Source organism: Giraffa tippelskirchi, chromosome 5 (assembly GCF_054371585.1).
Source record: "Giraffa tippelskirchi isolate mGirTip1 chromosome 5, T2T-mGirTip1v1.2.pri, whole genome shotgun sequence".
In the NCBI taxonomy this organism is placed as follows: domain Eukaryota; kingdom Metazoa; phylum Chordata; class Mammalia; order Artiodactyla; family Giraffidae; genus Giraffa; species Giraffa tippelskirchi.
This window is the reverse complement of record NC_137279.1, coordinates 121,789,251-121,801,779: the sequence shown is the minus strand read 5'-3', so window position 1 is coordinate 121,801,779 and position 12,529 is coordinate 121,789,251. Positions and strand designations below refer to the sequence as shown.

General features: G+C 38.7%; 1 protein-coding gene across 3 annotated transcripts in view; it reads right to left on the bottom strand.

Moving 5' to 3' along the window:
- Positions 1–589: 589 nt before the first annotated feature.
- Positions 590–12,529, bottom strand: part of FRRS1 (ferric chelate reductase 1) — a 72,187-nt gene continuing 60,247 nt past the window's right edge. For all 3 annotated transcript variants that reach the window (XM_081493255.1, XM_081493254.1, XM_081493253.1), the window contains 7 exons: positions 12,011–12,123; positions 9,171–9,257; positions 4,602–4,699; positions 4,297–4,355; positions 3,015–3,158; positions 1,555–1,616; positions 590–1,471 (listed from right to left, as the gene is read on the bottom strand). In XM_081493255.1, coding sequence (XP_081349381.1) covers positions 1,379–1,471; positions 1,555–1,616; positions 3,015–3,158; positions 4,297–4,355; positions 4,602–4,699; positions 9,171–9,257; positions 12,011–12,123 — 656 coding nt within the window. In that variant the 3' untranslated portion in view covers positions 590–1,378. The remainder of the gene's footprint in view (positions 1,472–1,554; positions 1,617–3,014; positions 3,159–4,296; positions 4,356–4,601; positions 4,700–9,170; positions 9,258–12,010; positions 12,124–12,529) is intronic.

Here is a 12,529-nt window from a genome sequence, read left to right as displayed (position 1 = left end):
CTTATATCAGATAGAATTTAGGTCCTTGGACCAATTGTATTTTTTTTTTTAACATCAGAAAGTTTAAACTATGCTTCCCTAAACTTTTTATTTTAAGAATATCGAGTTTTGTTTGTTTGGTCTATCTAAGATAGTTGTGTTCATTTGTTACCAGGTCACAGAAATGTAAACAGAAGTATCAAACAATGGTTATTAAATAACATGGTTAGAAAACAAATAGAATTAGAACAAGAAAATAACAACATTGGTCCCTAATTTCAGTTCTAACCTATAATGTGATCATTCCCTCAAAGGCAGAAATTTTTCAAAAAAATATTAAGAGTTGGCAAACTTTAAGGGGTAGCCATCCCAAGATATTAAGTACTAAAAATGAATCAGCACAAGGAAACAGGAACAAAGTAGTAGTGTTATGGTGCCACCCACTGGCTAGAAATCCTCATAGCAAATATGAGAGCCAATCATAAAAGAGAAATTATTGAAACAGGAAGGAAAATAATATTGATGATTCCAATTCATTGTAGTATCAGAAACTTCTAACAAAACAGAATCAACCATATTATTTTATTAGCACAAAGAAAGAGAGTAACTCTTACAATGCTCACAAGAATAAATTTTATTAATTTTGAAATGCAAGTCTACAATCTCCAAAGACTAAGACTTTATCTCATAGTCAAAACAATTAACACATAAAATGTCATTTTAGCTCTGTAGCTAAATATATGAAGACACTCAATCAAAAGATGCACACTTGCATTTCACTGCTAAGAAAGAAATTATAATATTAATTATATATTCAAATGTTAATGAAATGGTGTTAACCCCACTTTTACCTTTATCAGGGAAGTAACAAAATACATGAAACAAAGTACATGTCTAAAAAACTGGACTGAAAAATGTGTTTCTCAAAAATTCTTAAGGAAAGGGGAAAGGGAAAAAGTCCTAAGAAAGACCATTCATGGAAACTAGTAAAAAATGTTTTCTTTAAAGTACAACAGCACCTTTAAGTCCAAAAGATATTTACCTTAATATAGTCTCCATTTTATCCTAATGACATCCTTTTGTTTTTCTAAAACAGTTCTTTTCTTAAATGCTAACATTCTTAAAATTTCAGCATAAAAAATATTTGAGTTATTTCTCCTCAAACACAACCTTCCCATTAAGACTCAGAATATATAAACATTGACATCAGTTTATAGTCCATAGGACTCTACTGAATGTTGATCTCTAAAGACCAGATTTCAGAATTTCTCTATAGACATCATCTGATCTTCCCTAATTAGAATTCATGAATACATTCCAGGCAGTCAGGACAGGCATCACGTTTTTTGGCTTGATGGTGATTATCACCTGGTCTGCAAAAGCCAAGGTCTTCACTCGCTCATAGACGGTTGATTGCAGATAAGAACATAGTGAGAAAAGTCAAATTCCCACAAACATAAATTGCTAACACGACCTTTTTAAAAACATAACCCTAAAAGAAAAAAAAATGAGATATGAAAAAAGGAAACTCCAATCGCTAAGGTTTGTGTCAATAAATAAGAAGAAAGAACTTACTTCTGCTTCAGCTGCGGTAAACGACTGGAGGATCTGAATTCTATCATCATCCAGTATTTCAACTGTCAAGAACAAGAACAAAAGTTTGTAAGGCCAGTGGGTGTGCAGGTAAACTCATTCTCAAAGAAAGCCCTGATTTGGAGCATTGGCGGATTTCCAAGATGTATATTCTCGCATTTCAAGTGACCAAATGTTGCAAACTTCTTGCATATTTAAGGCTCTTACAAATCAGGTCACAGAGAAGGCAATGGCACCCCACTCCAGTACTCTTGCCTGGAAAATCCCATGGACGGAGGAGCCTGGTAGGCTACAGTCCATGGGGTCGCTACGAGTCGGAGCCGACTGAGCGACTTCACTTTCACTTTTCCCTTTCATGCACTGGAGAAGGAAATGGCGACCCACTCCAGTGTTCTTGCCTGGAGAATCCCAGGGACCGGGGAGCCTGGTGGGCTGCCGTCTATGGGGTCGCACAGAGTCGGACACGACTGAAGCGACTTAGCAGCAGCAGCAGCGGCAGCAGCAAATCAGGTCAAGCTGGCTACAGCATACATGTGAAAGGACTTTCTTCTAGTGAGAGTTCTAACGATCCAAGAGTTAAATACATATATATATTTTAAATAGCAAGTCATAATCTAGTTATCAAAAGTTATCAAAAGTCCCTTTAGGACTCAAACCCCACACAACATTGTAAATCAACTATATCAATAAAAAAAAAAAAGGACTCAAATCTTATGTATGTTACCCTATCAAGACCCAAAAAACAGTAGGACAGTTTTTACTACTCAGTTCCAAAAAAGCTGCTGAGCACACACACTAGACAACAAAGAGGTTTTGTTTTTAGAAGACCATCTTAGGACACAAAGGACGGTTAGCCTAGAAACCAGGCTAACATGTCACTGATTCTCTACTAACCTCTCCACTCCTAATGGCTACAAGTATCTTACCCTGCCTGGCCCTGGGGCCAAAATGGACCTTGCCACTAGAGAGCACTGGCAAAATATTAAGTCCTCCTTATGTAGCATGCTGGTTAGCTAGCTATATATAATGCAGATGGCAACTTAAGTGATAGCACACAGGAAGTCTGTTCAATAGGTAAAATTCATCTGCAGCTTTGCCCTGTGTTAACTATGGATGAGCATCTCTTCTTCCTCTGTCTCAGGGGTCTGTCAGCTCCAGGGCCCCACGCCAGACTAGCATGCAAAGTAAAAAAGTACTTACAAAGAAGGCATCTTCCCTAAAAGCATCCATCTTCCCCTTCCATTTTACTCACAAATTCTAATACTAATGAATATAAAAAACAAAGGCAGAAAACTTCCACTATTTTTATCATAGACTGAGTGATGGAAACAAATTTTTAGTAAGGTACTATGTAAGAGTCAACCATGAGTGTCAAGAAACTAATTATATTCCAACAGTTTGTATAAAAGTGATTCTACAACACTGCTCTTTGATCAGGTTACCTTTTCTAGAGAGTCGGTAAGCATGTATCTCCAGAATAAGCTCTGTCCCAACGTGCCAGGCTACAAATCCAATCATTGCATATGTTTTCCATGGGCCAGGAAGATTCATTCCTGGCAAATCCATTCCTAGGAACATTGCTGCCACTACATTTATAAGAAAATACACATATTCAAATACAATTCAAGAGGTAACTAAGTATGTGTGTGCATACGTGTGTGAATTATATCAAGTAAAATATACTAAAAGAGCTTATGAGATGAATTAGATTAATAATTAAGACCAAGTAGTTAATTTAGTTTTTATTGTAAGACCAGAAAGGCTAAGATGGGAAATTATAACTACAATCTACCAATTGTTTAAAAAAAGGTGCCCAAACTTTTAAAAATGTTTTAAGTCTGCAATGTAGGAGGGGGAAAAAGTATGGAAACCATTTCTGACTATACCTCCCCTTCACGATTTCTACAGAATGTAGAAATGTGAGGGCAGGAGATTAGCTTAGGTATTTATCACATAAAGCATCAAAAGGAGACACAGATGTAAAGAACAGACTTTTGGACTCAGGGGGAGAAGGGGAGGGTGGGATGATTTGAGAGAATAGCATTAAAACATATATATCACCATATGTAAAATAGACGTTAGTGCAAGTTTTATGCATGAAGCAGGGCACCCAAAGCCAGTGCTCTGGGACAACCCAGAAGAATAGGGTGGGGAGGGGCCTGGGAGGGGGGGTTCAGGATGGGGGGAGGGGAACACATATATACTGGTGGCCAATTCATGTTGATGTAGGGTAAAAACCATCATAATATTGTAAAGTAATTATCCTCCATTAAAATAAATTAATTAATTAAAAAAATACTACAGAATCATACTTGATGTTTAAAAATCACCTTGCCCTGGGAGGTACCATTACCACGGAGAAAACCTGGAGACAGAGGGCTGGGCCCCAAGCCCATTTCAGCCCAATCCATGACAGACCCCCAAGCTGAGCTGCTTATATGTTTGGTCATCAGCATAGCTTATTCTGCTGGCAAAGCCAAACGCTAAAAAAAACTCTTAAAAGGAGGGTTTTAAAGTCATTTTCAAAACCTTGAAACTGAAATAATAGCTTAAATAGTTACTTCTAGAAGTTACTTTCTGGATTTCAATGCTTAAGACTGATTTCTCCTCAACAACCAATTACTCCAGTTACTAATGCATCTAAAAATCATTTAAGCCAAATTACAACTTGCAGTATAAACAACTTTCAATTATATATGAATAAGTGGCATCACAACTACTTACCTGCTATTATTCTAGCAGCTGTTCCCATACTCCAATGAGTCCAGTTAAACATTTTCCTTCTACCAAATAAAGAACCAGTCAGTATTCTTTAAAGTGATGGAACTACAATAAACTCCCAAGAGAATAAAAAGTATGTAATTTCCCTTATTGCTTAGGAATCAGCTATCTGAAATACATTTTAAAACCTTTTTAAGGAAATATAATTTATCATTGAATTTTATAAAATGCAAAAAAAAAAAAAAGAATTGGCTTGCCAATTAATGATATCTACCTTAAGAGCATTTATAAATAAAAACTACAAGTACCTTGGGTCATGTAAAGGTGGTCTGAAAGCTGCCAAAAGAAGCTGAAGAACTGCTAAAATCATCACTATAAAACCAAGGTATGGGTGATAACCTGCATGCTGAACAAAGTTATATCATTTTAATGGTCTTAATCTTGCCCATCAAATCCTCAAATTAAAAATAATACACAAAGAAGCAGTTTCTTAGGGTTTTACTCTAGCCATAAACATTCAATAGTAATAATAAACACTGTTCACAGAGTGTCTATGCCAGGCATATACTTTATACACATTATCACTAATGCTCACTCTGATGCCTATGATTAGTTATCAATATGCCACTTCCACAAATGAGGGAATTGAGGCTCAGAGATGGTGAGTAACGCACCCAGGTCCACATAGTGCACAAATGGTTGTGATGGAATCCAATCACAGAATGCTGCCCATTTCCACCAGTATGTTAGATGACTACTAACACCAGCACAGCCATTTGAAGCCCACCGAAGACTAGTTTTCATTCCAATCCCAAAGAAAGGCAATGCCAAAGAATACTCAAACTACTGCACAATTGCACTCATCTCACATGCTAGTAAAGTAATGCTCAAAATTCTCCAAGCCAGTCTTCTGCAATACGTGAACCGTGAACTTCCAGATGTTCAAGCTGGTTTTAGAAAAGGCAGAGGAACCAGAGATCAAATTGCCAACATCCGTTAGATCATCAAAAAAGCACGAGTTCAGAAAAGTATTTACTTCTGCTTTATTGACTATGCCAAAGCCTTTGACTGTGTGGATCACAACAAACTCTGGAAAATTCTTAAAGAGATGGGAATGTCAGAGCACCTGACCTGCCTCCTGACAAATCTGTATGTAGGTCAACAATTAACAGTTAGAACTGTACATGGAACAACAAACTGGTTTCAAACTGGGAAAGGAGTATGTCAAGGCTGTATATTGTCACTCTGCTTATTTAACTTATATGCAGAGTACATCATGAGAAATGCTGGGCTGGAGGAAGCACAAGCTGGAATCAAGATTGCTGGGAGAAATATCAATAACCTCAGATATGCGGATGACACCACCCTTATGGCAGAAAGTGAAGAAGAACTAAAGAGCCTCTTGATGAAAGTGAAAAAAGAGAGTGAGAAAGTTGGCTTAAAGCTCAACGTTTAGAAAACTAAGATCATGGCATCCAGCCCCATCACTTCATGGCAAATAGATGGGGAAACAGTGGAAACAGTGGCTGACTTTATTTTGGGGGGGGCTCCAAAATCACTGCAGATGGTGATTGCAGCCATGAAATTAAAAGATTCTTATTCCTTGGAAGGAAAGTTATGACCAACCTAGACAGCATATTAAAAAGCAGAGACATTACTTTGCCAACAAAGGTCCATCTAGTCAAAGCTATGGTTTTTCCAGTAGTCATGTATGGGTGTGACAGTTGGACTATAAAGAAAGCTGAGTTCCAAAGAATTGATGCTTTGGACTGTGGTGTTGGAGAAGACTCTTGAGAGTCCCTTGGACTGCAAGGAGATCCAGCCAGTCCATCCTAAAGATCAGTCCTGGGTGTTCATTGGAAGGACTGATGTTGAAGCTGAAACTCTTAATACTTTGCCCACCTGATTCGAAGAGCTGACTCATTTGAAAAGACCCTGATGCTGGGAAAGATTCAGGGCAGGATGAGAAGGGGACGACGGAGGATGAGATGGTTGGATGGCGTCACCAACTCAATGGACATGAGTTTGGGTAAACTCTGGGAGTTGATGATGGACAGGGAGGCCTGGCGTGCTGCAATTCATAGGGTCACAAAGAGTCAGACACGACTGAGCGACTGAACTGAACTGAACTGAAGACTAGTTAGTATCTTCATTTAAGGAACAATCAACCTAGTGTATTGTAATTATTTGTTCAGACCTCTATGTTTCCCGGGCCAAAGGTTCTATGTGATTCCTTGTAACCTATGCAGCTTGGACTTCCCAGGTGGCACTCGTGGTAAAGAACACACCTGCCAATGCAGAAGACATAAGAGATGCAGGTTCTATCCCTGGGTTGGGAAGATCCCCTGGAGGAGGGCATGGTAACCCCCTCCAGTATTCTTGCCTGGAGAATCTAATGGACAGAGGAGCCTGGCGGGCTACAGGCATGAGGTTCACAAAGAGACACAACTGAAGCAACTTAGCAGGAGCAACCCATGTGGCTTAACAGAGCCTAGTCACTCAAAGGTCTCAGCCAAGAAAAATCATCAATGCAACATCTTGATAGTTTCAGCTACACTCCTCCGTCAGTGATGTGTGTTGGCTCAAATCAACAGAGAGTGAGATTAGACCACTTTGCACAATTATGGCATTTAAAAACTTAAGAGAAGGATTACAAAGATGCTCTAATCCATGGCACATTTAGATAGAGGGATATCTCAGTCTGTTGTCACTGACTACCATGCTTGGGTAGTCTCTAAAACCTGTGACCTAGAACAAGGCCATATGGTTTCTAAGCCAAGTAGGAAGCTTCTGCAAATTAGGAACTAAAAGTTGACAGACAAGCAGTATAGAACTTTCAAACTGTGGACTCAGTTATGCAGATAAGTTACAACCTGGACTCTGGAGGTGGAAATTGTCCCTATCTAATAAAAAATAGTAATAGCAGAGACAAAATTCTTTTATGTTTAGAATGTGCCAGGAACTATTTTAAGTGCATTCAGTTAATTAACTATCAACCCTCAGAAAGCCTATGGGATAGATACTCTATTATCTTCATTTGAGTAAACTGAGGGACAGAGAAGTTAAGCAACTTGCCCAAGGTATCCCAGGTAATCAGTGATGACATGAGGATTCAAATCCAAGGATCCAACTCTAGAATTATGCTTTTTACCTTTTTACCACCCTTGTCACAACTACAAAGACTACAAGCTATGAAATTTATAAAGTAAGCATTACACTTGTCACAAGTACCTGGAGAAAATAAAGTCCCAATGTCTCAAGTCATATTAGAAAATCTTCATAATTTCCTTTAAAAAATAGGTTGACCAGTCTAAAAATACTGAAAAAGCAGAAAGGAGGTTTCCTAGTAATACCTATGACCCAAGATTCATCCATATTTGCCCTTATAGCCACAGCCCAAATTGAAATATTAAATTTTGATATCAAATTCTGACTGGCTGTTAAACTAGAAGAGTATACTGGAAACTCAGACTCTGACCTTGGGTACATCTCTGATTCTCAATAAGCCTCATTCATTCATTTGATAAATATTTACTGACATGTCACGTACCAGAATCTGATCTGAGTGTTATAGATACACCAGCAAACATACCCATAAATATCCCATCTCTCATAGAGTTCACATACTAGTGTGAGAAGACAAAAGAAAAAATACATTATTTAAGTAAATTATATTAAATGACATAAGGTAAATATTTCTTTAGGAAAAAACAATAGAGCAGAGCAGGGCTCTTTGAGACACTATCATTTAAGCAAAGACTTGCAGAAGGTAAGGGAGTAGAGGACACATGACCTAGGAAAAAGAAAGAATCTTTGTAAAGACTACAAATCAGTAACATGCTGAGAATTAGCCAAATGTGAAATTAAATGAGCTATGGGTGAGGAAAGGAAGAGGAGACCAATGCAGAGAGTAACTGGGAACCAGTCATGGAGGACTTTGGCTTTAACTTGGGGTAAAATTGAGACAGTAGAAAAACCAGTTTGGGGCATAGGAATGATATAATCTGATTTACATTTTTAAAAAATCACTCTGCTTCTTGATTGAAAACAGACTGTACATGGGCAAGGGTTGAAGTAGAGAGACCAATTAGGAACCTATTGTAACAATTCAGGCAAAAGGATGATGTTGGCTCAAATCCACAGAGTAGTACCAGTGATGGTTAAAAGTGCAGTTATTTCACATGTATTGCCAATGGGATTCCCTGATGGAATTGATACAGGGTATGCAAGAGAGCAGAGTTAAGAATAATTCCAAGGTTTTGGCCCAAGACGGGAACTGCTTGAGATGTCTTGGACATGCAAGTTGAGTTTCTGAGTAGCGAGCTGGATGTATGAGTCTCCAAGTGAGGGTAAAGGTCTAAACTGGAGATACACATTTGAGAATAAGCCTCCATGTCTTCTTTAATGACAAGCGATTATCATCAGTAACGACTTTCTTTGAGGTTTAAATTTGAAAGCACGTGTAAAGCACTTAGCACAGCTGCTCACATAGTAGGAATACAACTAATGTTAACAGTGATAGTCACAGTATTAGAGAAAACCACTTAAAGTATTCATGTTCCTTAGATATCATGCTTTCAACTTTCACCATTCTATAGTGAGAAAACTCGTTAAAGCTACATAGTATATAGTTAGAATTTGAGACCGTCTAAAAATACATTCCACTACCAAGTAATCTGCACTGACATTCTAACTCCATCCCTGACACCAACTATGTGAAACACTCATCAGATGATTCAAAAAGGAGAGAAAGAGGGACATGAAGATATTTCTTTTTATGCATCATTTGAGGAAAAAAACAGCAATCTCCTTTGGCATCAAAATGAATTTTAAACATATAAATATAATGAAAAACATTCTGTTTAAGACCTACTTACCCAGTTCCAGCCTCCTCTGTAAATAAAAGGCAGAAAAGCAGCAATAAAGGTGAGGGCAGAAGTAGTGAGCATGAGTGTTCGATGCACCTGCAAGAGTGAAACAACAAATGAGAAGACAGAGAACCACAAAAGAGAAATAAGCTGATGTAACCATGAAGATCATGGGGTGAGAACCACAGAAGGCATCCATTCAGTTGACATCTAACCACAATTTGTTGTCAGTTAAAAAAAAAATCTTGCTATACCACTGAACTTTAAAGAAAAGTCTAAGCTGCCAACCTCATCACTCAAAAGCATCTGCCAAGACTTCACCTGCACAGAACAGCAGGAATGGATATTTTCACACACAGAGAGCACTTACTTGCCAAGCTCATTTCCTTCCAAACACATTTATTAAGTTCCACCACCAAGCACACTGGTTACATACAATGAAACTGCAAGGAAACAGAAAGTACTGTTTCCTGGAGAGCTTGAGATCTAATTGCGCAGATAAGAGAAACATATTTGAAATGTATAATTCTTTATTAAAACAAAGAGAATACTGAGAGTGAAAATGGGCACTGATAGTGGATTATTCCAGGACAACTGATGCAAACCAAGACTATCCCAGAGAATGTAGGACCTATGGTCACTCTATATAGTATAGATATACACACATATATAGTCACCAGGAAGTAGGACCTATAGTCAGGCAATATGTGCAGATATTATAGCTTTGAAGACAGTGGAGGACTTGAATGGTTGAAAGGGAGGCAAAGAGTTTTCCAGTTGGAAATATCCACATTAGAAGAGGAAAAGAGAGAGAGAACAATCAAAGGCAGAGACAGACAGGAGCAAGCCATGCGACAATCAGTAGTGAGAACAAATAAAACAGATTAACACTGCCAGTCAAAACTGAGAAATGATATTAGACATGGTAAATCTTAAAAGCTACAAATTTATATGAAGTTTCAGGAATACCTTCTTCTGAGGTCAAAACTGTTCCAACAAGCAATATTTTTTTCTACAAGCATACATGCACATTCTATCTCAACACATATTTGTTGATCTTCCACTGTATACGCAAATATCCTTACTCCATGACAAATGAAAGGTAAGGTTTGTTTTATTTTGTTTTGAGGGGTATTTATTGACCCTTGCCCACATTTCTATTAAAAGACTGCCTCCTCATCCCCCAGGGAAGGGACAGCATGAAAAAGGACGCTTTCAGTTTCTCTGCCCACCCACACAGGAAATACATGATCTCGACTGATGAGTCAAGGCTGTATATTGTCACCCTGCTTATTTAACTTACATGCAGAGTATATCATGAGAAACGCTGGGCCAGATGAAGCACAAGCTGGCATCAAGACTGCCAGGAGAAATATCAATAACCTCAGAGATGCAGATGACACCACCCTTATGGCAGAAAGCGAAGAAGAACTAAAGAGACTCTTGATGAAAGTGAAAGAGGAGAGTGAAAAAGTTGGCTTAAAACTCAACATTCAAAAAACTAAGATCGTGGCATCTGGTCCCATCACTTCATGGCAAATAGATGGGGAAACAATGGAAACAGTGACAGACTTTATTTTTGGGGGGCTCCAAAATCACTGCTGATGGTGACTGTAGCCATGAAATTAAAAGACGCTTGCTCCTTAGAAGAAAAGTTATGACCAACCTAGACAGCATATTAAAAAGCAGAGACATTACTTTGCCAACAAAGGTCCATCTAGTCATGGCTATGGTTTTTCCAGTAGTCATGTATGGATGTGAGTGTTGGACTATAAAGAAAGCTGAGTGCCGAAGAATTGATGCTTTTGCACTGTGGTGTTGGAGAAGACTGTTGAGAGTCCCTTGAACTGCAAAGAGATCCAACCAGTCTACTCTAAAGATCAGTCCTGGGTGTTCATTGGAAGGACTGATGTTGAAGCTGAAACTCCCAATACTTTGCCCACCTGATGTGAAGAGCCGACTCATTTGAAAAGAACCTGTTGCTGGGAAAGGTGGGAGGAGAAGGGAACAACAGAGGATGAGATGGTTGGATGGCATCACTGACTTGATGGACATGAGTTTGAGTAAACTCCAGGAGTTGGTGATGGACAGGGAGCCCTGGTGTGCTGCAGTCTGTGGGGTCACAAAGAGTCGGACACGACTGAGCGACTGAACTGACTGATGAGCGAGGGATTGCCTAACCTTCACTAGCCCATCAACCAGAGGACAGACCGCTGCTTTGCAGCATAGTGAGCAACCACTGTATCTTGCTTCTACTTTGCTGCCTTCCTGGGCTTTCTTGATGGCTCAGCTGATAAAGAACCCACCTGTCAATGTAGGAGACACAAGAGATGCAGTTTTGATCCCTGGGTCAGGAAGATCCCCTGGAGAAGGAAATGATAACCCGCTCCAGTTTTCTTGCCTGGAGAATCCCCATGGACAGGAGAGCCTGGTGGGCTACAGTCTATGGGGTCGCAGAAAGTCAGACACGACTGAGCATGCACGCACCGCCTTCTTGGACCCATCTGTACTCAGTGCAGTGGGTGAATGCTCTTCTAATCTTCTTTTGCAACTAGACATGTAACTCAAGATCATGTTACATGAACTCAAGGTCCGTGTTCCAAAGAAACACACATGGTGATGATACATCCTCCAACTCAGTCTGATCTTTCATAAAGCTGTCTTTATTTTTATCTCCATCAAGTATCTTGTGTCTCTTCTCAGTTGGTTAGGAAACCAAAGGGCAAAAAGAGATTATAAAGATTCCAAAATCACCACTATAACCACCAAAAAATCCACTTAATTCATATGTTTTCATGTTGCAACATTCAAGTAATATGGAAATTGCACTAGACTATTTCTCCACCTACCTGAAACCAAGCTGCATCACCAAATAAAGTCTTTGACCAAACAGGTTTGAAGAACCGGGCAATCAGTACACCTACACTAACAGTAGTCATCCATGCCACAAACATTAAGGCACCTACAGGTGAGAAAATGCAATGGTTGACAACACAATCTAATTAAGCTATTTCTTAAATGACCAATCCAAATGCTTAGAAACAGTCAACAAAATACATTCAGCTGACATAATAAATACAATCTAAATATCAATGCTTTTACCACCACTACTACTTCTAATAGCCAACACTTCCAAAGCTCTTATTTCATGCCAGGCACTGTCTCCAAGTACTTTATGCATATTAATCTAACTGATCCTAACAACAATTCCTATAAAATATTTACAATTATTATTCCAGTTTTGCTATATGGGGAAGGAAATCACAGAGAAGTTAAGTAACTTGCCCAAGGTTATAAGTCAGAATATGAACCCAGTCTTTTTTAAATTAATTGTGCTCTTAATCATTACACTAATACAACCTGTCTAT